This window comes from Thalassophryne amazonica, chromosome 20 (genome assembly GCF_902500255.1).
Source record: "Thalassophryne amazonica chromosome 20, fThaAma1.1, whole genome shotgun sequence".
NCBI classification, from domain to species: domain Eukaryota; kingdom Metazoa; phylum Chordata; class Actinopteri; order Batrachoidiformes; family Batrachoididae; genus Thalassophryne; species Thalassophryne amazonica.
This window is the reverse complement of record NC_047122.1, coordinates 66,391,030-66,417,977: the sequence shown is the minus strand read 5'-3', so window position 1 is coordinate 66,417,977 and position 26,948 is coordinate 66,391,030. Positions and strand designations below refer to the sequence as shown.

Here is a 26,948-nt window from a genome sequence, read left to right as displayed (position 1 = left end):
GGGGATCAAGTCCCAACTGATGGTGTGAATACTTTTGCCAGTTGCCTCACCCGTTGCAGGAACACCGTTGTTGTTTCTAAAAACATGTGAAGGTCTGATTCTCCCACATGCTGTCCAACAAACTCAATCCCAGATTTTCCGCAATCTCCTCTTTACACCAGCATGACAACACAACAGGCGGCGTAGTTTCCAACTGCCCCTTGCAGACGCACTCGCAGCAACAATAACCTCCGCGTCCACACTTTAATGAGGGCAAACAGGAGTAATGGCATGTCTGGAAAATTCTTTCTTCTTTCTGCTCCTCCGGTTGATACCGCGAACCCGCGGCCGGCTTAACGCCCTCTTTCTGACACATGGTGTAATAGCAAATGAAAACTTGTCTCAGGATTTCCTCCCACAGGCAATTATGAAGAATGATGACACTTTAAGCACAGCTGGATCAGAGCACCCGACTTTGTCATCATCAGTGAATCCGATTATGGGCCGACACAATGGCCCCCCGTGACAACAGACAGACGACGAGCATCACGAGGCGCCTTTGTATCGGAAAACAAAGCCCGTTTGAGGCATCTTCAAGTCTCAATTGTTTTCTCCTCAGCGAGTAAATGCCCGGCTTAATGTGGTTCTATGACACCACGGCACAAACCCAGAGTCCAGCTCAAATGTTTGGCGTGGATTTGTTTCCGCTTCTTTGTTGCACGCGCATGTCGTGCATTTTGCAAGACTAAATGAGCCACCAGACACAAAAATCAGTGGCGTTCCTCATGTTTTATTTTGAATTACACACGCAGATAAACGGTTCCACATCAGAGCACTTCAGAGGGCATCTCACAGACATGAAGACTTTAGCACGAGCAAGATCAACTCCAAAACTGTGTTTTCCTTCTAGTTTTACCTCTCCTGAAGGGGGCGGGGTTATTTCCAAGGAAGATTCTCATCAGTGCAGATCACTTTATTACATCACAAATGTTAACAGGCCAATGACAGCGGCAGTGGGCGGGGTTTCTTGATAAAATAGTCATTTTTTATTTGAAAAACATCTTTAAAAATGGTTGTTAAACTCATATATATTTGGGCACGGACAAACCTTTCCCTATTAACTGTCAGTCCCACTCAAATTAATAAGTATTAAAAGAAAATTTAACCATTTGACTGTAACATTAAAAATCCGGTGAACAGTTCAAAATTTTTTGTGGCGTGTGTGAGATCCCTTTTTGGAAAAAGGCCAAATGTAACCGCATAGGGAAAAACAAAGTCTTGTTCTTCCCTCTGCTCCTTTTCATTCAATGCCTTGTAATATATTCATTTCTGCTTTTCTGTTTTTCTTTTAAATGAATGAAATAAATATTGAAGAAAGAAGAAAGAAATATGTAACTGTATGTATGTAACTGTATGTGGTATGTATGTAACTGTATATATGTAACTGTATGTGATATGTATAGAACTGTATGTATGTAACTGTATATATGTAACTGTATGTATGTAACTGTATGTGGTATGTATGTAACTGTATATATGTAACTGTATGAATGTAACTGTATGTGGTATGTATGTAACTGTATGTGATATGTATGTAACTGTATGTGATATGTATAGAACTGTATGTATGTAACTGTAAGTGGTATGTATGTAACTGTATGAATGTAACTGTATGTGATATGTATAGAACTGTATGTATGTAACTGTATGTGGTATGTATGTAACTGTATGTATGTAACTGTATGTGGTATGTATGTAACTGTATATATGTAACTGTATGAATGTAACTGTATGTGATATGTATAGAACTGTATGTATGTAACTGTAAGTGGTATGTATGTAACTGTATGAATGTAACTGTATGTGGTATGTATGTAACTGTATATATGTAACTGTATGAATGTAACTGTATGTGATATGTATAGAACTGTATATATGTAACTGTATTTTGTATTTAACTTTATGAATGTAACTGTATGTGGTATGTATGTAACTGTATGAATGTAACTGTATGTGGTATGTATGTAACTGTATGTATGTAAGTGTATGAATGTAACTGTATGTGGTATGAAAGTAACTGTATATATGTAACTGTATTTTGTATTTCACTTTATGAATGTAATTGTATGCGGTATGTATGTAACTGTATGTATGTAAGTGTATGAATGTAACTGTATGTGGTATGAAAGTAACTGTATATATGTAACTGTATGTGGTATGTACACTCAACAAAAATATAAACGCAACACTTTTGGTTTTGCTCCCATTTTGTATGTGATGAACTCAAAGATCTAAAACTTTTTCCACATACACAATATCACCATTTCCCTCAAATATTGTTCACAAACCAGTCTAAATCTGTGATAGTGAGCACTTCTCCTTTGCTGAGATAATCCATCCCACCTCACAGGTGTGCCATATCAAGATGCTGATTAGACACCATGATTAGTGCACAGGTGTGCCTTAGACTGCCCACAATAAAAGGCCACTCTGAAAGGTGCAGTTTTATCACACAGCACAATGCCACAGATGTCGCAAGATTTGAGGGAGCGTGCAATTGGCATGCTGACAGCAGGAATGTCAACCAGAGCTGTTGCTTGTGTATTGAATGTTCATTTCTCTACCATAAGTCGTCTCCAAAGGCATTTCAGAGAATTTGGCAGTACATCCAACCAGCCTCACAACCGCAGACCACGTGTAACCACACCAGCCCAGGACCTCCACATCCAGCATGTTCACCTCCAAGATCGTCTGAGACCAGCCACTCGGACAGCTGCTGAAACAATCGGTTTGCATAACCAAAGAATTTCTGCACAAACTGTCAGAAACCGTCTCAGGGAAGCTCATCTGCATGCTCGTCGTCCTCATCGGGGTCTCGACCTGACTCCAGTTCGTCACCGACTTGAGTGGGCAAATGCTCACATTCGCTGGCATTTGGCACATTGGAGAGGTGTTCTCTTCATGGATGAATCCCGGTTCACACTGTCCAGTGCAGATGGCAGACAGCGTGTGTGGCGTCGTGTGGGTGAGCGGTTTTCTGATGTCAATGTTGTGGATCGAGTGGCCCATGGTGGTGGTGGGGTTATGGTATGGGCAGGCGTCTGTTATGGACGAAGAACACAGGTGCATTTTATTGATGGCATTTTGAATGCACAGAGATACCGTGACGAGATCCTGAGGCCCATTGTTGTGCCATACATCCAAGAACATCACCTCATGTTGCAGCAGGATAATGCACAGCCCCATGTTGCAAGGATCTGTACACAATTCTTGGAAGCTGAAAATGTCCCAGTTCTTGCATGGCCGGCATACTCACCGGACATGTCACCCATTGAGCATGTTTGGGAGGCTCTGGACCGGCGTATACGACAGCGTGTACCAGTTCCTGCCAATATCCAGCAACTTCGCACAGCCATTGAAGAGGAGTGGACCAACATTCCACAGGCCACAATTGACAACCTGATCAACTCTATGCGAAAGAGAAGTGTTGCACTGCATGAGGCAAATGGTGGTCACACCAGATACTGACTGGTATCCCCCCAATAAAACAAAACTGCACCTTTCAGAGTGGCCTTTTATTGTGGGCAGTCTAAGGCACACCTGTGCACTAATCATGGTGTCTAATCAGCATCTTGATATGGCACACCTGTGAGGTGGGATGGATTATCTCAGCAAAGGAGAAGTGCTCACTATCACAGATTTAGACTGGTTTGTGAACAATATTTGAGGGAAATGGTGATATTGTGTATGTGGAAAAAGTTTTAGATCTTTGAGTTCATCTCATACAAAATGGGAGCAAAACCAAAAGTGTTGCGTTTATATTTTTGTTGAGTGTATGTAACTGTATCAATATAACTATGTGGTATGTATGTAACTATGAATTTAACTGTATGTGGTATGTATGTAACTGTATGTATGTAACTGTATGTGGTATGTATGTAACTGTATGTATGTAACTGTATGTATGTAACTGTATGTGGTATGTAACTGTATGAATGTAACTGTATGTGATATGTATAGAACTGTATGTAACTGTAAGTGGTATGTATGTAACTGTATGTGATATGTATAACTGTATGTGATATGTATAGAACTGTATGTATGTAACTGTAAGTGTATATATGTAACTGTATGTGATATGTATAACTGTATGTGATATGTATAGAACTGTATGTATGTAACTGTAAGTGTATATATGTAACTGTATGTGATATGTATACAACTGTATGTGATATGTATGTAACTGTATATATGTAACTATGTGGTATGTATGTAACTGTATGTGGTTTGTATGTAAGTGGTTGTTTCGGTTTGGAGGTATTGCCTCCACCACCGAGAGAATATTTTCTAACCTAACTTGCTGTTTGTTTGTAGGATTCCTCACAATCATGAACCATTGGGGAAAAGTGGAATATGTCCTACATAGGTTCTGAGGACCACTAGTACCAGTACTTATCTTCAGTTTCTGTTGTGTGAAGTGGATACGAGTTACTGACTCTCACTGGATGGAAACCAGTCTGATGTAGGTTACGTACCCCTTTACAGCTGGATGCACTGGGACTAAACACATGACGTGTCTTGTCTGAGGATGTAGGTAGTGACCAGGAATCAAACCCAAGTTGACATATCCCATATACACTTACCGGCCATTTTACTAGGTACACCTTGCTAGTACTGGGTTGGACCCATTTTGCCTTCAGAACTGTCTTAATTCTGGCATAGATTCAACAAGGTGTTAAAAACGTTCCTCACAGATGTTGGTCCATATTGACATTATGACATCACACAGTTTGTCCATTCACCTCTGACCTCTGACATCAATAAGGCATTTTCATCCACACAGCTGCCGCTCACTGGATATCATTTGGATCATTCCCTGTAAACCCTAGAGATGGTTGTGGGATAAAATCCCAGTAGATCAGCAGCTTGTGAATCACTCAGACCAGCCCGTCTGGTACCAACAGCCATGCCACATTCAAAGTCACTTAAATCCTCTTTCTTCCCCATTCTGAGGCTCAGTTTGAACTTCAGTTAGTCGTCTTCAACATGTCTAGATGTTTAAATGCACTGAGTTGCTGCCATGTGATTGGCTGATTAGTTATTTGTGTTAAACATTTGAACAGGTGTACCTAATAAAGTGGCCGGTGAGTGTTCCATACACACTACGTAATCCAAATCCTAATCCCACTGATACCTGGAACATATTCATGCCATCGCAGGATGTCTCACAAAGACATCAACTGTTTTCTACCATAATTTAGTAAAGATGTGTTTTTGTCCAAGAAAGAGTTGATTTTCAGTCAGATGAGTATATTTTTGATGGAACAGCACCGTCACTTTGAAGAAACGTGGAGGTATTTGGTCTCCAAGGACCCTTTAGTTCACTCTATTATTCTAATGGCAAACCAACACATACAACTCTGTGTAGCGGTGAGAACTCTGTGTTGTGATTTGTTAGCTCCTCCCACTCGCTCCCCTCAGGATGTGAACACTTTCCAGTATGGGAGGTGGACACTCTGTCCAGTGGGCTAGAACTCGGTGTCACAGAACGAACGGTCCCCCCTAAAAATCAGTCCGCCCTGCCATCACTGCGCATGTGTCATTAGCTGCGGTTCACGGATTATCACCTGGTTTCTGCTTCAAACTGCCTCCAGTCATCATGTATCTCAGCGACAGATATCTGAAGCTTTTGTACAACAATCATTTCCACATAAATTCAGCATCATTTCATCATAAAAGACAGAGGACGCGATCAGAGCGCTGCAGCTACACGAGCTGCTAGCTGATGCGTTCACTGCGGATCGGTCATTTCAAAGCATCACAGAGTATCACCTCATTTATGCTTAAAACTGACTTTACAATGATTTAAGAGGTTTTACTTTGTCATCTGATGGTTAATTATCACATTAATCCATTTGATCGCTTTGGGTGAAGAGAGTCAGACTCAGACAAGCTGCTGAGCTCCGAAATAACGCATGTGCAGCGAAGGCAGGGCGGGTCGATTTTTAGAGGCGGACCATTCGGTCTGCGTCTGGAGAAGGTCGATGCCCACGTTTCACCTGGTTGCAACAGATAGATGGTTACTTTCCGGAGGCGGGGCCAGAGTGGTCGTCTGGCTGGTTGGTTGCCGTTCAGACCCCATGGCTCCGTTGCGCCATGGATATGGCAACGTGTAGCACCAGTCCCAACTCCCAAACCTGACATGACCTTGTTGCAGCTCAAAGTCTGCCATGCAGCAAAGCCAGTGTGCCGTCAAAGACCTTCTGCATCCCTTCAGCGCCCATGATTCTCTTATTTCTATCAGTCAGACGACTCGCAGCAGAAAAACAACTGACTGACGTTTGGCCTTGAAGATACGGACGCTGAGGATGTATTTAGGATTCACTCAGGGGCTATAAAGTAATAAAACATGCATCAAACGCTCGTGCTGAATGAGAATTACACGCTGAGAAATACTGTCAGAAACTAACCCCCCCCCCCCCCCCGTACCAAGAACAATTTAAAACACGTTGGTCACATTTTTCCATATCGAAAAGCACAAAAACGAGAAATGACGTTAAGAACATAAATGTTTAGTTTTGTAACACAGACTCTGTGTTTGAGTAAAACATTGAAGGAAACTGGTGTTTGAGAATCATCTGTGTCTTATCACCGGCACAAAACACACACACACACACACACACACACACACACACACACACACACACACACACACACACACACACACACACACAAAAAAAAAACCCTTAAACAGAAAAATGTGGAAGAGCAGATTTTCCTCCGGAGCGTTCTGTGCTCTCAGCCTGCGACTGGTTCTCATCATTCTGACAATAAAACTCACCAAGTTGAAACAAAGCGACGTTTCACCTCCTAAAAAAGGGGGGTAGAAGTGAGGAGGGGGCGCGCCAAGATTTCTGCCGGTCCGCATTAAATTTGTCTGCTTCCAATCCATCAGGACGAGCTGCCTTATTTTTTTTACTTTCTTCTCTTTTCGTCTGCTGTGGCTGCAGAACGGACAGCGAAAGGGTTCGACAAATAAGATGAATGAGTGGTTGTACTTCCTGTCCCCAGAAGTTTTAGTGTTTAGCTTTTAGCTGCATCACGTGGACTCAATGTGAACTCGAGATCCAAAGGAGAATTTCTGGGGTGATCGAAGAGGTGAAGACACCTCAGAGACATCAGCCACTGAACCGTGAAGGTTCTTACTGTGGCTATGACACCAACCAAAAACAGGCAGGAATACCGCATGGGCTCAAATATAAGCCGGCCCTGATTATAAGACAACCCCCCCTTTTACAAAACTATGTTTTGTAAAAATACTTTCTAAAGACCAAACCTAAAGAAGGGATTTTTGTTGGTAAATAATGCTAATAAAAGCTCACTGAGTGCAGCACACTGTCGTGAAGTCCACAGTGACCTGCCTCAGCTTCATGGACCAAGTGGAACTTTCTGTGCATGCAGGACGTTTTAGATGGGTAAATCTAAAAAAACGTCCTCACACATTCTCATGAAGGAATGAGAATGGAAAATACAACGATTTTAAGATTTTAAAAAATACCTTTAGCTATTGTGATTACCAGAAACTTACAGAAAAAAATCCCAACAAATACATCAACCTCAACCCACCCCGGGTACTGGTTGGTACCTGGTTGGTGCTCAGACCCAAACTAGGAGCTGTGACATAACATGCATGAAGTCTGCAGAACTGCTGCCTACTGTTCGGGACAATAAAGACAAACATAAAAATGCACATCATGGTGTGATTCTACTGCTCTGTTTATTATAATAAAATCTCTCTCCTGATGCAGTTTGAGCAGCAAAAATAAAAGTAAGTCCCTTCAGCTGCTCTCTTGTTTGCACTCAGGATTGCCACAGCAAATCTGAGGTGGATCTACATGCTGAATTGACACAGGTTTTACACCGACTGCCCTTCCTGATGTCACTTCACATTACATGGAGAAATGTGGCAGGGGTGGGGTTTAAACCGGGAACCTTCCACACTGAAACCAAGTGCACTAACCACTTGGCCACCACCCCTTTGAGCAGCAAAAATAACTGGTCCATTTTAGAAATAAAACCACCGGAGGGACACAGAAGCTGCTTTGCACCAGCAGCAGTAGTTGGTTAGAGTTCACAGCAGAAGCGATTCTGGGAGAACTGCAGCGGCAAATAATTTAGACATACTTTGTGATTTGAGGATGTTTTCTGCTGGTTCTTGTTGTGATCTTGTTAAAGTTGCATAGAAAAGTGATTAGATGGTAAAATGAAGATACACCATTAGTGTCAACTGTATCTCATAGACCGACTTCACCCTGTTTGTTTCTAGTAGGTGGTTGTGAATAAAAAGTAAGATTTTTTTTTTTGTGATGCCACCTACTGTTGCATATGTAGATATAACATGTCAATGTTTTCTCTGTGATTATAAAACGACCCAGATGTTTCTTCTAGAAAAACGGTACGATAATACAGGATGTTTGTTATCAGAACTCCCAATGTGATGTTTGTCAACAAACAAATCCAGGAATTTGTGCATTAAAAGCATCTATTAGTTGCGTGTTCATCCGATGAGCGGCGCATGCTTTGACCCACACATTCACACACGTAGATATTTACAGACATGGCTGTACATTGTTAGAAAAAAAGAGTCTGTTTCATAAGAAAAAGGGGGCGTGTCCTCTCTCACATGTCGGCACTGGTGGAGACCTGTGATAACCTGGGGTCCGAGTCGATCTCAAAGCGGTAGTGGTAGCCTTCCCACACCTCCCTGCAGGCGTCGCGCATGTCATAGATCCTCTTCTTGATGCCTCTGCGGTTGAGATAAAGCACAAAGAGGAAGACGAGGCCGACAATGCCCAGGACGATACCCAGGAAGACGTAGGAGGTCTGCAGAGCAAAGTCTGCCCCCGGGTCTCTCTGGTAACACCCCAGGGTCAGCTTCCCCACAGCCAGCAGCGAGGTGTTTCTCATGCTGGCGGGGAAGGAGCACACCAGGTCCTCCACATCTCCGAGCCGTCCCTGTGATCTGTTGAGCCACGACACGAAGGCTTCGATTCCACACGTGCAGGAGAACGGGTTCTCCCCCAGCAGGAGCGTGGCTCTGGGCAAGGAGTCCAGTTCCTGCAGACCCTCCTCGGGCACCATCTTGAGGCAGTTGAGCGTCAGGTCGAGCTCCTCCAGGTGCTCCAGCCCTGACAAGGTGGAATTGTGGATGGCCACCAGGGAGTTGTTGGAAAGCTGGAGCCGCCGCAGGCTGGACAGGTGGGAGAAAATATGTGCAGGTAAAAAGATGAGGTTGTTGTCACACAGATCCAGGACCTCCAGGGTTCTCAGGGGGCTCCAGCGGAAAGAAGTGGCCAGGTCGGTCACCGCCGAGCGGTTGTAGAGCGCCCGGCTCAGGTTGAGCTCCCGCAGAGACTGGTTCTGCACGGTGAAGGCCTCGGGGTGAATGACGGCCAGCTGGTTGTTGCTCAGGTCCAGAGAGCGAAGGCTGCAAAGCGTGGCAAAGGTGTGGGACTCCACCTCCGAAATCCTGGATTGAAGGAGATCCAAAAGGTTTCACTCACACAATGCAAACAGAGAAATGTAGAAATATGTTCATATATTTAGACAGTGAGAGTTTTTACTATCCAGCGGTGTACGTGTGTGTGGTCATCTTGATCTCAATGAATGTTAGCAAGATATCTTGAAAATGCTTAATCCCATTTTGATCAAACGTGGCAGGTAGATCAGGTCTGTGAATATGAAGAAGTTATTTAATTTGGGTTAGGATCAGTCAACCAACACGGCCAGAGTTTAAGGTCAAATTTCCAGCCGCATGCAAATATTTACTAGGAAAATGGCTAATTTTGTGGAAATAGATTTTGTTTAACTATTTAAAAGGACATAATATTTTCATCACACGCCTGATACTTTGAAATGTTACTATGCTCAACAGTTTTGACGCAGTTAGCAAGTGAGTATGCGCTAGTACTGCAGACTGACTGCTTTAATTTGAGTACAGCTGCATCCCTGTTGGGGATAAATGTCAAAAAATTACAACAGTTTTATTTGTGATCCCTAATTTTTCAAAAAAAAAAAAAAAAAAAAAACTTGGTTGCTGATGTGTTTTGCATCCAGGTGTGTTAATCATCACCATTTCATTGACAAGTAAACATAAAGTTGATGTAAAGTTTTAGTTGTTAAAAATATATAATGATAATGATGATAATAATAATAATAATAATAATAATAATCATAATGTGCAAAAAAGGTGTTTAAATTGACTTCAAAAGAGTACCTTTAATCTTAGGGGGTTGGGGAGCCGTTCGGACCCCTTGCCCCTTTGACTACGCACCTGCACAGTCTGTGTGATCATTAAGAAAACAGGCATGACAAGAAGAAAAACGTGTTTGTGTGGAAAGCGCTGTCTGATTGACTTACATCACGTGTGCTATCTGTCAGAAAGACTTGCGGCATATTTCAAGCAAAGGAAAGAATAAATATGTTTTTAAAACTTGCACCATGGGTGCGCTGGCAGATGTGGCTGCGTTGGCACTGTGCTATGAAACAGAGTGAGACTGTTGATGGTTTGTGTGAATAAAACAGACTTGTGTTTAAAGTGAAGGATAATGTTAATATCCTCTGGTTACTGCCTGTTCACTCCGCTGACAATGTGTTTAGGAAACAACGCGAAAGTAAATACACATTGATTTAGTGAATTGGGTTTAATGTATTCAATACAATCAAGCAAAAAAATGTCTTGATCGGCGCGAATTCCAATCACTTCTATTCAACATTATTCTGATCACACACAATGTTAAATGGATCTAATTACCAACATTACGCTGAAAAAAAGAGAAACCTAATTAAATAGTTTCATTTTGAGTAAATATGACTTATTAAATTAATGTGGCTCAACTTAATGCATTTGAATGTTAGCAGTTGAAGCATTTTATTAGGTTCGTCCAACAAATTAGAGCTAAAGCAATAATTAATTGTTTAATTGAAGATTAATAATCCATTCATCATTTTCAGTTTTAAAATCTAAAATGTGAATATTTTCTGGTGTGTTATATCTGGCAAGAAAGAAATGAATATCTGGTCTGTTGACAAAACAAGACATTTAAAAGCATCATGTTTGGCTCTGGATGACACTGACAGACACTTTTCAAACGTATTTGATATTTTATGGTTCGAACAACTAAAGTGACTAATAGGAACAAATACTCCATTGATTAAATGACTGAAAATAATCAATCACCAGTTGCAGCTTCTCTTTTTATTTGTCTGGTATATTATGTTACAGCAACTCATAACATTTGCCACTTTAAAGACTGACTTAAATGAATCAATGAGTTTATTATTATTATTTCTTTATTTTGCAGTGTGTTTAATTAAGGGCTGCTGTTTCTTGGTGCACATGCTGCAGAACTGAAGTGAATTTAAATCAAGCTTTAATCTGATGAGCTGTGAATGTTAAAGTGAGAAGAAAAGGCATGTGATCAGTTTTATGGAGCAGAATCCACATGTTGTGATTCCTACAAAACTCACCTGTAATTACATGAAATGAATTCAATAAAATCAAATTCAAACTGACAGTCACGTTCACTCTTTACTTTAACATTCTGTGAAAACTTTCCAGGGACCGACGAGAAACACAAATACACAAAAATAGGTCGAAATAAATAAAAAAAATCACAAAGAAACGGGCGGGATGTAAACTGCCGTTAACGGCCAGCCGTTGGTCTCTTACCTGTTGTTGCTCAGAGACAGGTTGGTCACGTTGTCCAGACCCTTGAAGGACTCCGGACCGAGCCGCCGGATCTGGTTCCCGGTGATGAAGAGGTTCCGGGTGTACCCGGGGATCCCACTCGGGACGCTCCGCAGGTCTTTGGACACGCACTTCACGGTGTGCGCGGCCTCCGAACACTCGCAGCGCGGCGGGCATGACGACGCGTACACGCCGCCGCCGAGTGCGCGAAGGCGGAGGAGGAGGAGGAGGAGGAGGAGGAGGAGGAGGCGCAGCGGCGAACCGGGCATGATGACGGACAGAAACGTGCACGGCGACCACGGACACTCGCGGGAGACGAACCGGTCAGCCGGTCCGAGGTATCACGTGCCGTTCGGTCTTCAACTTGCGCACAAAGTGCGTCTGGAGGCGGCGGGTCTGAAGAGTGGGGGGTCGCAGCGATCAGACGGGGGGTGGGGGTGGGGGGATCAGAGGGGCGTCGCTTCTTCTCCAACAATGAAGTTAAAAAGGACTGTCGCCTCCTGCAGTGAGGAGGAGCTCCTCCTCCTCCGGATCCAGATGTTCCAGCAGCGAGCTCCGGGCCTGAGAACATGGATCAGCAACTTTTTTCTTCCCGTTTTTTAATGCATTCGTTTTTTTCTTTTCATTCGGTGTGATGACTGACAAAAATCACACACCCCCAGCCCAGGTGGTGGAGGGGCCTGAGCCCTTTGATCCCTGCAGGGTAACGCCCACTCATAGCGGGTTACAGAGACCTGACAGCAGTTTATCCAAGGTGATGTTGATTCTGACAAAAGGTTTGTACGAGTCATTCATTCACTTTCCACGGTCACAGGAGGCTCATTATTTCACTTTTTAGAGTTTTTGGAGTTCTACTTAAACAACCTGAAATTCCAACAAATTCACACATATGCATAGGCGGCTCCAGAGTTAGGTTTGATGGGGCCGACCCCCCTCCCCCCCAAAAAATCACTGCTGCTTTGTTCAGACTGCCACTTCAAATCAGCTTTACTGAATATCTGATTTAAATCTGATGACTTTGACTGACTGTCCACAGTATACACAAGCAACCAGACCTGATCTGTGTGTCCGATTGGCAGTCCTGGAAGACAAACAGGTGCGGATTAGTGGTTAGCACTGTTGCCTCACAGAAAGAAAGTCATAGGTTTGATTTCCACCTGTGGCCTTTCTGTGTGGAGTTTGCATGTTCTCCCCGTGTTTGTGTGGATTCCCTCCTGGTGCTCTGGTTCACCTCAATGACAAATATGAGAGTGATTGGGGCACATTTGATTAAGATATAATGTAAAATATACATATTGTACGTGTGTGTAAATGGGCTGCATTTATATAGCGCTTTTCCATCTGCATCAGAAGCTCAAAGCACTTTACAATTATGCCTCACATTCACCCCGATGTCAGGGTGCTGCCATACAAGGCGCTTGCTACACACCAGCAGCAATAGGGGATTAAGGACCTTGCCCAATGGCCCTTAGTAATGTTCCAGTCAGGCGGGGATTTGAACCAAGGATCTTCTGGTCTCAAGCCCAACACCTTAACCCTAATGAGCCTTTCATTGGATTCAGGTGTGTTGGAGCAGGGAGACAACTAAGAGCGTCAGGAAGGTGGCTCTCGAGGACCGAACTTGGCCACCCCTGCACTAGACCACCTCCCAGTCACAGAAAAACTGGGGAGAGCTGACATTTGCCGTTTGGTATGCTTATGTATTTTTGGTCAATCTTGAGTCTGTGGATCCCCCGGGGTGCTGTGCTAATATACATTAAATGGGGTTTTCAATATTAAAATGACCACAAAATCTATAATCTGGATCAAATCCAGATCAAACTTTGTCAATTGATAAAGGATACCATCGTACATAACGCTGTCAAATATGAAAGAAATTCATAGTAACCCTAAACCTTTTTACAGGGTTATGAATTTGGGAAAATTTGTTCAATGTTAAAGGATAGCGATTTTTCCTGAAAATTGCAGTTCTTGACTATCAGGATATGAATCCTCTGTAAAAATTTCATAATATATTTAAAATGGTGGGCTAAACAAAAACACACAAGGGTGTAAAAACAACCCGAAACCATCTTCAACAAAGCTGTCACCTCCCACCTATCCTGGATTCCAAAGAACTTTTAGGGTGTGACTAAAGCCACCTCAAGAAGCAACAGCTGCTATTGCAAAAATGAAGAGAAAAAAGTTTAAAGGAAAAAGACGACAAGAAAGAATATGACACTAATCTTTTCGCACACTTGCTGATGATGATGCAGCAGCACAAAAGTGTCTCTCTCCTTATCTACTACTACCACTACAGTCTTCAACAGCCTATGTCAGTCCCCGTATGTTAGAGTAGGTGTGCACAGTTTGGCTCAATTCTGAGCCTGTGTCTGGACAAGAGAGGGACACACACACATAGTTGTCTCAGTATACAGAAGTGACCAGATCTGATCTGTGTGTCCATTTGGCAGTCCTCATCTATCGTCATATCCACATCAGTTGTTATAGTAGTGAGACACACACACACACACACACACACACACACACACACACACACACACACACACACACACACACACACACACACACACACACACACACACACACACACGTGACTGCTGTCCGGAGTCCAAACACTCATAACAGTCGTAACAGAAATTGAAGAAAAACTCCCACCAACTGTTACAATAATAAACATCTTTATTGGCACTGCAGCTGTAAGTCACAAACACAATCACAGCTCACAGAATTGCTTGAAGGAGTCCAAAAAATGACCTGTAGGCTCAATGATCTGCAGCATAGAAGATTATTTCAGGATTCCAGGAACAAAAAAGCAGAGGTTTTGGATTTGCAGAAGGGTATTTATGGAAAACAGCACTCATAACAGCAGTCCAAGTGTCCTTTGTTAACAGAGTGAATTGCTGGAACTGCAGGTCTCCACATTCCTGAACCTGGCTCTTAGATACAACAAGGCACCGCAGCAGGAAACATCTGAGGCCCTTTCAAACCAGCACCACAGAATATCACATTCTTACACGCAAATAGCTTTGGTGCCGTCTTAGTCATCGCATTGTCCATTTTCCTAAGTTATAATAATATATGGAGAGTAAAAATCAAAACAACGCAAAGGTGCCGAAGTCAAAGGGGCATTCATTCATTCATTCAGTCACTTAAAATATAATCAGTGAGCTGTTTCACGGCAGAACAAGGCTCCAATTCAAGAGCCGCCAATCCAAGCTGGTCTCCAATATACTACATTTACCAAGAAAAAAAAAGATGTTTTCCTCTTGCACAGTAACTTGTCACTGCAGACTCAGCCTGCTGTCCTCCTCATTCTAACCTGCAGCACATTTAAGTTCAAAATCATCACATCCAAGTAACTTAACGTACGGAGTTGTGCAAAAATCTACGACGCCACCGATTTGCTTTTCTAGAAACACATGAATATAAACAAACTTAAAATAATCAGATGTTTAAGCATTAAAGTCTGTAAGATATTTGATCTAATTTGGCGGGTACGCAGGAATAAGTTTTAAGTTGGTTTGGGGTCAGTACATATATATCGGAAAATTGTTAATTGTGTAGAAATAAGTTAAACTAATTTGTGAAACTGTCTGTTTAAACGCCCATTCAGCCTTCTCTCTACAGACCTGGTACTTGTGGGTGTGGCCTCTGGTCTCTGAGTCCATGTTGTCATTTACATATTCATTATTATTACCTTGAATCAGGGTTCTTACAGCTGAAGGCAAGTTGGACTTAAACATTACAGTAACCAAAAATACACGTTTGTGTGTGTGTGTGGGGGTGAGAATATAAATGACTGGGTGTTAGGGACAAATTCAATCAAATGTTTATTGTTATACAGCACATTTAAGTCACGCTGCAAAATCTTTCCTGAAAAGTCAATTTTCACTCAGTTTAGACTTCCCTCTGTCGTCACATACGTCTATCTATAGCCCACGGGCCAAGCAGGTTTTGGTACTACTTAAAAGTGATGAAACGACACTTAGAATCCAGCCTCAGTGTATCATGGCCTACACACAAATGTATGATATCCATCCCAGGGTGGTAGCTGTAACCAGCTAGGGGTCAATGAAGAATTACACAGAGGTCAAAATGGAAAAATGCTTCAATCATGTTAAAAACTATACCACATTATTTATCTGATCATGATTCCAAAAAGGTATAGTTTGGACTGTGACTGAATATCCTGGAGTTATGGGGTAAAAACAGCAAAAATGGTGACAAAGGTCAATTTCAGTTTGTACAGGGGTCAAAAGTTAAAGTTGCTCGAATGATGCAAATTATTGTTTGGGTTAATAGAGTTCTAAAACAGAATAGTTTGCGCCATGTGTCATGCTTAGTTATGTTACAGGATAACATACGTCACAAGTCACAGAATCCAATGAACGTCGACCTTGTTTGACCTTTACTTTGGAGACCAAACATTCAATGCCCCTATTATTCTGTTAGTTGGAAACTTTTATGGTGGGTGTTGCTGTGAGGGTGAGAAATCTTCTTACAGCTCATTAAAATGTCTAATTTGTTGGTCCAAATTAAGAAACAGCATGACATCATGAGTGAATGACCCTATCAATTGGCTTCATTCTGTTCTATGCACGCATTAAACACACACACACACTTGAGCAGTGTCAGACACAGGTCTGCATACAGGTGTCAAAAACACAGAAAAAGTGTGTGTGAGATCAAACTTGGCAAAGTACACAAACAGCACCTGGTGAATCTTGCACGTTCCAGTATCTGCACGCGCGATGAGGTCAGATGCACACGGACTTAGAATTGTCCCCAAAGAGGAGCCGAGTCTAGAGAAGTGGCACTGCTGCAGCTCCAGGGAAAAACCAAAACTGTGGAGCTTTATTTAAAAAACAAAGCAACATACCTCAACGACAACTGGCGTGGAAGTCAGGCCGCATATGAAAGCTTTGTGAAGCAACAGCAGCGACATTTCACACGGAGCATCGACTGATCTGCAGAAGCGGGAAAACACCAGGAGTGACAGCGGTCAGTCGCTCAGGGAAACTGGATATTCAAGAGGGTTCGGTGAGCGTGAAAACCTGAGAATCTCGGCTACCTGCTGCTTCTGGCAGCGCTGCGGACAAAGAGAGCGCTCAACACTTTGTGTGCGACCGCAAACAATGAGGGGATTTAAATCTTCTCATGACAACCATGGCAACCCATTTCAAGTGCCGCCAGGAATTAATGTTAAAACAACAAAAAAAAAAACAATTCAGGTGAAGTGTAAAAAAAAAAAAAAAAAAAAAATTCAGGAAGTAATTTTTAGGCACCGACTCATAAAAAAATGATTTAAACAAAAAAGCTTCAAAAAACTGAGGATTTTACTCCTCCAACAGATAAAGTGTCCGTTACTGAAGATTTCACCAAAGTACAAGTTCCATTTTTTAGGAGAGTTCGACTTGACCAATTTTCCTACATTCAGCATCAATATAAACCCCAAAAGTTCTATTTCATTGGTTTCTCCAAACAACTTCCTACAGCCACATTCAGGAAGGTTGCAACAATCTTCACGTCAATTATAGAAGAAAAGTTTTGAACTTAAGGTAGTACTATGAAGAGATACATGTGAAAACAATGCAAACATCTGAGAAAAATAGTTCTTTTAAGAACACAGCTTTTATCCCGTGGCGTTACGCTGGATAACATGCAGTAAGAAAACACCGGATTACAATCCACTCTGCTTATTTAAAGGTCACTTTCACAGCACTTTCAACCTGACCACAGTCTGTTATCTCAGACAGTTCAGTGTCTTTGACGAGATGTGAACACGCATTTGTTTTCTGGTGTTGAATAAGCAAATGGACCGTGGCGCTCTTTAAAAGGTGGGACTCTGTTTTAGAGTCATGGTTTTATTCCAAACACTGCAGTGTGAAGTGATACAAAACATATTTGGTGAACAACTGTATTAAAAACAAATTATTACCACCACCGACGTTCAGGAGTCCTGAAGCTGCAGCTGTGACATAAACGCAGTACTGACACGTGGTTTTTCCTTCCATGCTTTGGGCCGTTTAGAAATATTGCCATCAGAAAGAAAACTGGTCAAAGGGAAAAGTACAGCACTGTGCCATTTTGGACCCTGGTCCAAGACCAGACAAACTGTAAGGGTGAAACTGACCTAAAGACAGCAGAAGAGTGACATCAAATCAAGCATGTGAGGCAATAAATTTTCTAAAAAAGATGCATCAATTCTCTGCAGTTCTGCTCTCCAGTATAAAAAGGACATTGAGGAAGCACTTAATGGTGGATTGATGCAGTCAGTCTATTACAGATCTTCAAAATCTTAAAGACAGACATGGAGGACTTCCTCACAGAGAGATCTACACTGCTGTTGTCCTTACAACAGCTCAGCCACTGATGGTGTAAAACCGCTGCTTTCAATAATCACATTCCATTAACTGTTTGTGTCAGACGCTCACTCTGAGCTCTTCAATCAAATTACTGTATAGAAATTAATTTCTGTAGATTTTGGGTGCTCCATCTTCACTTCAGGAATGACTCCAGTAACAGGCCACCAAGAATGTGGTGGACGTTTGGCTTTCCTGCTGAACATTCCTGTCTTGGAGACGAGTTGTCTGTCTTTCCTCTGTTAGAGGTCAATCATACGGCCAACCTGCAGGGGGTCTCCTGTGTGCATAAACCTTCTCCCGGGTCACCGGAGGTTAAAGGCGAGTGCCACCGTAAGGACGATACCCATCAGCATGAGGAAAGGCAGCCATGTTTTCAAGAAGCCTGCACAGCTGGCACATCAACAGAGACGAGAGACAAATGAGGACAGGCATGAAGGAGGTGACAAACAAGACAACAGGACAATGTCATTTTCTCTGATAAAGAAACGCAGACGTTTACTTGACTGCAGTAAATCTGGGCCATCTGGATGTTTTAAAAAAAAGAGTTTTTTGTTTTGTTTTGCGTAAAAGCGCAGCCTTCTTTTACTGTGCGACAATTTACCTAAACTGACCCCAAATATGAGCGAATTAAGTACTTCTATTTATGGTTTGGTGATTTATGCACTCTGTTCTCAAAACGGTACATGAAAAGCAAATGGCACTCACCTTTCCAAACGCTCAGAGGAACGCACTGCTGCCTTGTCAGTGCTCTTAATGTCAAATCGCAAAGTTCAGAGAGTCGTCGTGTGTTCCAAAAAAAAAAGAATTGCCAGGACTCACAAGCGTACTGAAACATCACTCGTTTGTCGTTTCAGCATTCTAAAGGTCTATACGGCTGTGGCAGAAGTTTTCATAACATGAAAAACAACCAAGCACTTGATTTTTTTTTTTTTCCCTACAGCCAGATGCATTACTGGTGGCTGCACTGGGACAAATAATGTAGGATGAGTACATTTAAATGACCATAATACTCATAACTTTCACTAATCCAATAGCTGCAAGAACTGATCTGACGTTTCAAGCGCTGACGAGGCAGCAGTGCGTCCCACTGTATGTTTGGAAGGGTGAGTGCCGTTTGCTTTTCATGTACCATTTTGAGAACGGAGCACATAAATCACCAAAACATAAATAAAAATACTTAATTCCCCCCATATTTGGGGTCAGTTTGGGTAAATCGTCGCACCCTTCTTTTACGCACGCGGCCAATATCTCTTGCAATCCCAGCTTACTTTCACCCCTGTAACAGGTGAATACAACACTTGCGTTTTGTTTTGATTTTAACAGGCTGCGTTTATGACTAATAGCATGCAGGTTCATTAAATCATCTCACGGCTGCTGCTTTTACCGTGACTGCATCAAAATGAACAGTTACCACTTAAAAATGTCATCACAACACAACATCACACTTGTGTAAACTTTGGAATTAATTCATGCCTCAGTTCTTAACGTTAGCAGAAACGTCCATTGAAGTGTGCGTTGGGACACTTCTAACAGTTACGTCACCTGTCGGAGAAACACAAATACAAATACTTTGTTTTCGGAAGTCTCTGTAGCTGTTTGCTGTGAATGCCGTATATTTTGAAACCAGTCAGGGAAGTGCACAAAGTAATCCCGGTGGATCATCAGTTGATCACGAACAGCCTAAATCTAAATTATGATTTTGGTGTGACATGTTCTTTAAAAGCCCAAGGATGGGGCTTGAAAATAGAACTCTTGGCTTCTTCTACTCTGCTCTTTATGGTACTGTATATGTTGCTGCCCCCTGTGGCAAACAAACGCCTGTGCACAATACTGATACAGACATAAATACAGTGTAATGTGGACTTTTGGCCACACCTGGAAAAAGAGTTTGTTGCTCTATAAGAAAGCCCTTCGTGAAGCTAGGACATCTTTCTACTCATCACTAATTGAAGAAAATAAGAACAACCCCAAGTTTCTTTTCAGCACTGTAGCCAGGCTGACAAAGAGTCAGAGCTCTATTGAGCTGAGTATTCCATTAACTTTAACTAGTAATGACTTCATGACTTTCTTTGCTAACAAAATTTTGACTATTAGAGAAAAAATTACTCATAACCATCCCAAAGATGTATCGTTATCTTTGGCTGCTTTCAGTGATGCCGGTATTTGGTTAGACTCTTTCTCTCCGATTGTTCTGTCTGAGTTATTTTCATTAGTTACTTCATCCAAACCATCAACATGCTTATTAGACCCCATTCCTGCCAGGCTGCTCAAGGAAGTCCTACCATTATTTAATGCTTCAATCTTAAATATGATCAATCTATCTTTGTTAGTTGGTTATGTACCACAGGCCTTTAAGGTGGCAGTAATTAAACCATTACTTAAAAAGCCATCACTTGACCCAGCTATCTTAGCTAATTATAGGCCAATCTCCAACCTTCCTTTTCTCTCAAAGATTCTTGAGAGGGTAGTTGTAAAACAGCTAACTGATCACCTGCAGAGGAATGGTCTATTTGAAGAGTTTCAGTCAGGTTTTAGAATTCATCATAGTACAGAAACAGCATTAGTGAAGGTTACAAATGATCTTCTTATGGCTTCGGACAGTGGACTTATCTCTGTGCTTGTTCTGTTGGACCTCAGTGCTGCTTTTGATACTGTTGACCATAAAATTTTATTACAGAGATTAGAGCATGTCATAGGTATTAAAGGCATTGCGCTGCGGTGGTTTGAATCATATTTGTCTAATAGATTACAGTTTGTTCATGTAAATGGGGAATCTTCTTCACAGACTAAAGTTAATTATGGAGTTCCACAAGGTTCTGTGCTAGGACCAATTTTATTCACTTTATACATGCTTCCCTTGGGCAGTATTATTAGACGGTATTGCTTAAATTTTCATTGTTACGCAGATGATACCCAGCTTTATCTATCCATGAAGCCAGAGGATACGCACCAATTAGCTAAACTGCAGGATTGTCTTACAGACATAAAGACATGGATGACCTCTAATTTCCTGCTTTTAAACTCAGATAAAACTGAAGTTATTGTACTTGGCCCCACAAATCTTAGAAGCATGGTGTCTAACCAGATCGTTACTCTGGATGGCATTTCCCTGATCTCTGGTAATACTGTGAGAAATCTTGGAGTTATTTTTGATCAGGATATGTCATTCAAAGCGCATATTAAACAAATATGTAGGACTGCCTTTTTGCATTTACGCAATATCTCTAAAATCAGAAAGGTCTTGTCTCAGAGTGATGCTGAAAAACTAATTCATGCATTTGTTTCCTCTAGGCTGGACTATTGTAATTCATTATTATCAGGTTGTCCTAAAAGTTCCCTAAAAAGCCTTCAGTTGGTTCAGAATGCTGCAGCTAGAGTACTGACGGGGACTAGCAGGAGAGAGCATATCTCACCCGTGTTGGCCTCCCTTCATTGGCTTCCTGTTAATGCTAGAATAGAATTTAAAATTCTTCTTCTTACTTATAAGGTTTTGAATAATCAGGTCCCATCTTATCTTAGGGACCTCATAGTACCATATTACCCCATTAGAGCGCTTCGCTCTCAGACTGCGGGCTTACTTGTAGTTCCTAGGGTTTGTAAGAGTAGAATGGGAGGCAGAGCCTTCAGCTTTCAGGCTCCTCTCCTGTGGAACCAGCTCCCAATTCAGATCAGGGAGACAGATACCCTCTCTACTTTTAAGATTAGGCTTAAAACTTTCCTTTTCGCTAAGGCTTATAGTTAGGGCTGGATCGGGTGACCCTGGACCATCCCTTGGTTATGTTGCTTTAGACGTAGACTGTGTTTCATAATTATTGTATGGCCTTGCCTTGCAATGTGGAGCGCCTTGGGGCAACTGTTTGTTGTGATTTGGCGCTATACAAGAAAAAAGTTGATTGATTGATTGAACACCTTGGCAATGAATTTAAGGTTTCAAGTCCAACTCAAATAATCAACAGGGTGCACCTGTCCTTGTATACGAGGTCTGTGAGAAAAGTATCCAACCTTTTTATTTTTTTCAAAAACCATATGGATTTAAATCATGTGTGATTGCATCAGCCAAGCTTGAACCTTCGTGCGCATGTGTGAGTTTTTTCACGCCTGTCGTTTGTGTCATTCGCCTGTGAGTAGGCTTTGTGTGAGCATTGGTCCACCCCTCTCGCCGTTTTTTTATTGCGAATAAATGTCTGAACGATTTGGAGCTTTGCTGCATCAATTTTTTTCCAGAAACTGTGAGAGACCTCCAGGTGGACACCGTTCGAAAAATTAATATGGCTTTCAGGGACGATTTTGTGGGGATTACACAGATTAAGGAGTGTTACTGCCGCTTTAAGGACGGCCCACAGCGTCTGAGAGCGCACCGCGCTCCGAGCGCCGATCGACAAGCTCACACCCCGCTGAAATAACCAGATCATTTCCAACGTGAAGGCTTTGTTGATCCGGGACGTCGTCTAACTTTCACAAAAAGGCAGAAGGCGTGAACATCAGCACTTTTTCAGCACATTCCACTGTTACAGGAGTTTTTTTCATGGAAAGAAAAGTGGAGGGACGCGCCACGGAGCCGTTCATTATGCAGCACAAAACTACCTCCGTGTTGGTCTCACAGGACGGCTTTCAGGTGGATTTCAGACGGCTGTCGGTTGCTTTTCAGTCGTGTGAGTATCTGGGAAATTGAGCATGAGCTGGACATGCCCCAACATGTCCTGTGAGGCTTCATCACGGCGTTGCTTTGCGCCATGCGGCTCCACCGCGACGCGCGGAACTCCTCCACACGTCTGTCTCAATGTGCCGAAAAAGTGCTGATGTCCACGTCTTTTCACAATTCCTGTACTCCTTAATCTGTGTAATCCCCACAAAATCGTCCCTGAAAGCCATATTAATTTTCCGAACGGTGTCCACCTGGAGGTCTCTCAGAGTTTCTGGAAAAAAATTGATGCAGCAAAGCTCCAAATCATTCAGACATTTATTCGCAATAAAAAAAAAAAACGACCAGAGGGGTGGACCAGTGCTCACACAAAGCCTGCTCACAGGCGAACGCCGCAACCGACAGGCGTGAAAAAACTCACGCATGCGCACGAAGGTTCAAGCTTGGCTGATGCAATCACACGTGATTTAAATCCATATGGTTTTTGAAAAAAAAAAAAAAAAATAAAAAGGTCGGATACTTTTCTCACAGACCTCGTAGTCTGAATCCCAGCAAACATTCTCATTTTACTCTTTCCTACCTGACGTGCTTTCCATGGATGAGAGACAGCAGGCAAAGTTTGACCATGTTCCAGGAGCTGCTGTTTTCATATCGCATCAGATTGAGAGCCATGGCCACATGGGAGTGACAGTTGTCACAGCAGAGGTTGTGCTTCAGACAAAAGAAGAGGAAATGTCACTAATGTTGTGTTCTGTAAAATAAAACAAATAAGGATCTTGTCCAAAAAACATTAATGTACCATCCTGTGTTTATACTCTTCTGAGGCCTCGTGGACTGCTCTGTCCCACGCGTTGGAGCCACCAGCATAGACTTTACTAACATCAAGCATCCAGTACCTACATTTAAGAGAAAAAATAAAGTGTGCTGTTGGACACGTAAGGTTCTATGTTTCTCTCCAGCATCATCTAGAATCAAGATACCATCAAGATTTCACTTACTTTGTTGGCCGTCCAAAAGCCATGTTATCTTCCTGCAAAACATACAAACAAACACTTCACCACCTTCGTTTGAAGCTCAGAATGTCTTGCGTAAAACTTACAACACCCAACTCATTACCCACCGACACAAAGTAAGGACCAGCAAAATCCCGAATGATACCCGTCGAAGTGCAGATTCCCATGTGACCAATGAAGGGAAACAACCATCTGAATTTATTTGGGAAAACAAGAAAAAAGTATGAAAGAATAACATTAATAAATACTTTCAGATCAAACCACAGTAAGATTAACATAACTTTACCTTTATCCAAGCAAACTGTGATAATCATTTCTGCCCTGTTCACTGGAGGAGATCCACAAAATACACAGTACCTCCAAAATTACTGTGGCTAAAAGTTTTAACAAAAGCACTAACATTAACTTCCTGAGTAACATTCGCTTGTCCATCTGAGTCGTCAACTCAATCTGAGACAACGAACATTTGACAAGCTCAGTAAAGCCAAATCATTGACATCTAGGGTAGAGCCCGTGTAAGATGAGGTTGCTGGGATTCAGTGACTTTAGGGCATTTATTAAATATCCCGAGCAACATGCCACAGTAAAAACAGGTCTACATATTGGGCAAGGTATACGACGCAGTACACTGTCAACCATTAGTACACTGTTGCAACTGACTGGTGACAATATGTGCAGGCAAGCAGAATGTAGGTGGATAGTGAATCTTCTCATGTCGGGCAAATTTCAGTAATTCAGCATTACTGGACAAGAAGAAGAAAAAGGAAGTCCTACAGAGGCCCTGAGGCTCACTGGCTTTAGTGCTTTTCTTGAGATTCCACCGCGTCAATCGGCTGAGTCGACAGGTCTGTTTACACCAAACCGGCAGTCGGCCATCTGGCCTCATCAGGAGATGATGACCCAAGACGCTTCAGTGTGTCCCGTACCACTGCCTAGTTTGCACTCGACAGCGATTTTGCCACCAGTGTCGTAAGAGTGCAAAAGCTGACTGACTGTTCAGTGTTAGCATATAAAAAGGACACGTTTTAAACATCTCTCATGCCCTGGGACGTGTAATCGCTCCACAGACATAATCAACAAAGTCAACACACATCTACAGACACAAATAGACTTTTTATCTTCTTCAATTTTTGAAGAGTGCATTCTTCAGTGCTTCGTATGACCCCTCAAAGGGACAGCTAGTCACGCTGCCACAGTAATAAAGTTACAGAGCACTGTTAGACTGTTTTGTGTCGAAGCAAAGTTGTTTGGTGAAAGCTTCAATACTTGCATCATACTAGCACCTTCTTCAGTGTGTGTTGTTGCTACAGCAGCTTATCACCACTCTGACATCTAGTGGACAAATAGTTTAGAGCATAATATTATACTATACAGATTAAGGATAAGGACAAGAAGCTGAAGTCATGGTACAGGGTGAGCCCCCCCCCCCCCCCCCCCCCCGGTTGGCAGAACCAGAATGATAATACAACTGTCGGAATGATTGACAGAACAGCACCCTGCTATGCCCCCTACCTCCCAAGCTCTGTGTATTGATAACAAATCTCAAGATAATGTAATAAAATTTTATCATACAAAGTAGAAAGTCTCCCAGTCATGTTCAAAGCACAAACTTATCTCTTTTGGAATCATCGGAATAACAGATCACCATATTGGAAAATTTACCCTCACCAACACTAGATGACAGCACACAAGCTCCCATTCTGCCATTCAATCACTGTTCTGTCAACTCTGGGGCTTCTAATGCCGACATACAGCTTTATGGCTAAATAACTTGATGTTTTAATGGTGAGACCTGACCATCTAATCAATACTTGTTTTGGGTGTAACATAAGCAAAAATGACCCATTCTGCAATTGTCATCCATTCCGCTAATTACCAGCTGTTCTGGTTCCATTTCACTTGTAGTTCCAGTATCAGTAGCTCCCAATATTTACAGTCAGTATGCATGTGGTATGCTGGACAATAGAGGTAACTTGGACACCAAGTACAACAGTTCCAAGGTGAGTTTTTCCTCGTCCACTTCTTCATCTCGGTTGTTCCGGCTTCTTGGTCCGGCCGACCTCTTAGAATAGTTGGATGACATCTCTATTTTGTGGAGTTTAATCAAATACTATTGCAGAGCTGTGAGGCTGGTTATTTAGTATTTGTGTCTTATAAGTAAGTGGTTAAGTTGCAAGTGGATATTTTGTTCTCTGCTTCTAAGAAAGAAAAAAAAACCCGCCCTCCCTCATCACTTTTGTCTGATGTCAAGGACGATAAATTAATGTTTGTTTGTGTCTGCAACAAATATTTTCTGTATTCTTTTCGTGGAGACAGAGTTAAAGTTGACTTCTCACAAGTTGTATTTGTGATGGCATTTAGTCAACCTCGACTCAACTTTCATAATATAAATTAATCTGAAGTGGCCCAGCGGCCGAGATCAACTTCCTGAAGTTCCACTGATTTAAACACAAAGTAGTGTTTCAATTTTTATCTCTCTGCCTGTTCAACCAGCAAGCTACATTTCAGTTAAAAACAAACTTACTAATAAAGTACGGCATTCTGAAGACTTTCTTAAAGTTGTTAATATATTTCGTGTTTAGGAATCAGACAGGTAGTTTTAGGTGCTAGCTAGCCCGCTAGCTGCTACAACCGCCGTCACTTCGCTGCCTGAGGTTTTATGAGAATTTGATCACAAGTTGACAGACAAACATTCGGCTACAACTCACGATAACACGGGAATAGGAGTCCACACGATGCAGTAAGGATAACGACTCGTCACAGGGTCGATTTTCTCCGACGCTAAGTGATAATTCTTCATGCTATCATTCTCACCAACATCCGCCATCACAGCTGTGGGAAACCAACTTCATCTGTCCCACAAGCTACAGCCGCGTCAAGTCACACACAATCCAACATGGAGGAAGTGTTCATGTAAGCGGCAAAATAAATGTCATATATTTCCGGTTTTGAAACGATAATCTCACACACACACACACACACACACACACACACACACACACACACACACACACACACACACATATATATATATATATATATATATATATATATATATATATATATATATATATATATATATATATATATATATATATATATATATATATATATATATATATATCAGAATCAAATTTATTGCTGAGTAAGTTCTTTTAAGTAAGGAATTTGATCTGGTATCATTGGTGCATAAACAT

The 26,948-nt window shown here is 42.0% G+C and overlaps 2 protein-coding genes and 1 long non-coding RNA gene across 3 annotated transcripts; 1 reads left to right on the top strand and 2 right to left on the bottom strand.

Moving 5' to 3' along the window:
• Window positions 1–7,964: 7,964 nt before the first annotated feature.
• On the bottom strand, window positions 7,965–12,100 carry tpbga (trophoblast glycoprotein a). Its single transcript, XM_034161422.1, has 2 exons — window positions 11,711–12,100; window positions 7,965–9,508 (listed from the first exon to the last, which is right to left on the bottom strand). Exons 1-2 carry the CDS (start codon window positions 11,995–11,997, stop codon window positions 8,659–8,661), a joined length of 1,137 nt encoding a protein of 378 aa, XP_034017313.1. The 5' UTR covers window positions 11,998–12,100; the 3' UTR covers window positions 7,965–8,658.
• Window positions 12,101–16,020: 3,920 nt separating this feature from the next.
• On the bottom strand, window positions 16,021–26,648 carry tmem222b (transmembrane protein 222b). Its single transcript, XM_034161337.1, has 6 exons — window positions 26,460–26,648; window positions 23,859–23,943; window positions 23,737–23,768; window positions 23,538–23,634; window positions 23,319–23,449; window positions 16,021–18,486 (listed from the first exon to the last, which is right to left on the bottom strand). Exons 1-6 carry the CDS (start codon window positions 26,576–26,578, stop codon window positions 18,399–18,401), a joined length of 552 nt encoding a protein of 183 aa, XP_034017228.1. The 5' UTR covers window positions 26,579–26,648; the 3' UTR covers window positions 16,021–18,398.
• Window positions 25,487–26,579, top strand: LOC117502290. The gene is made up of 2 exons (XR_004558258.1): window positions 25,487–25,786; window positions 25,850–26,579. It is a non-coding gene; the product is annotated as an uncharacterized LOC117502290 (long non-coding RNA).
• Window positions 26,649–26,948: the final 300 nt, after the last annotated feature.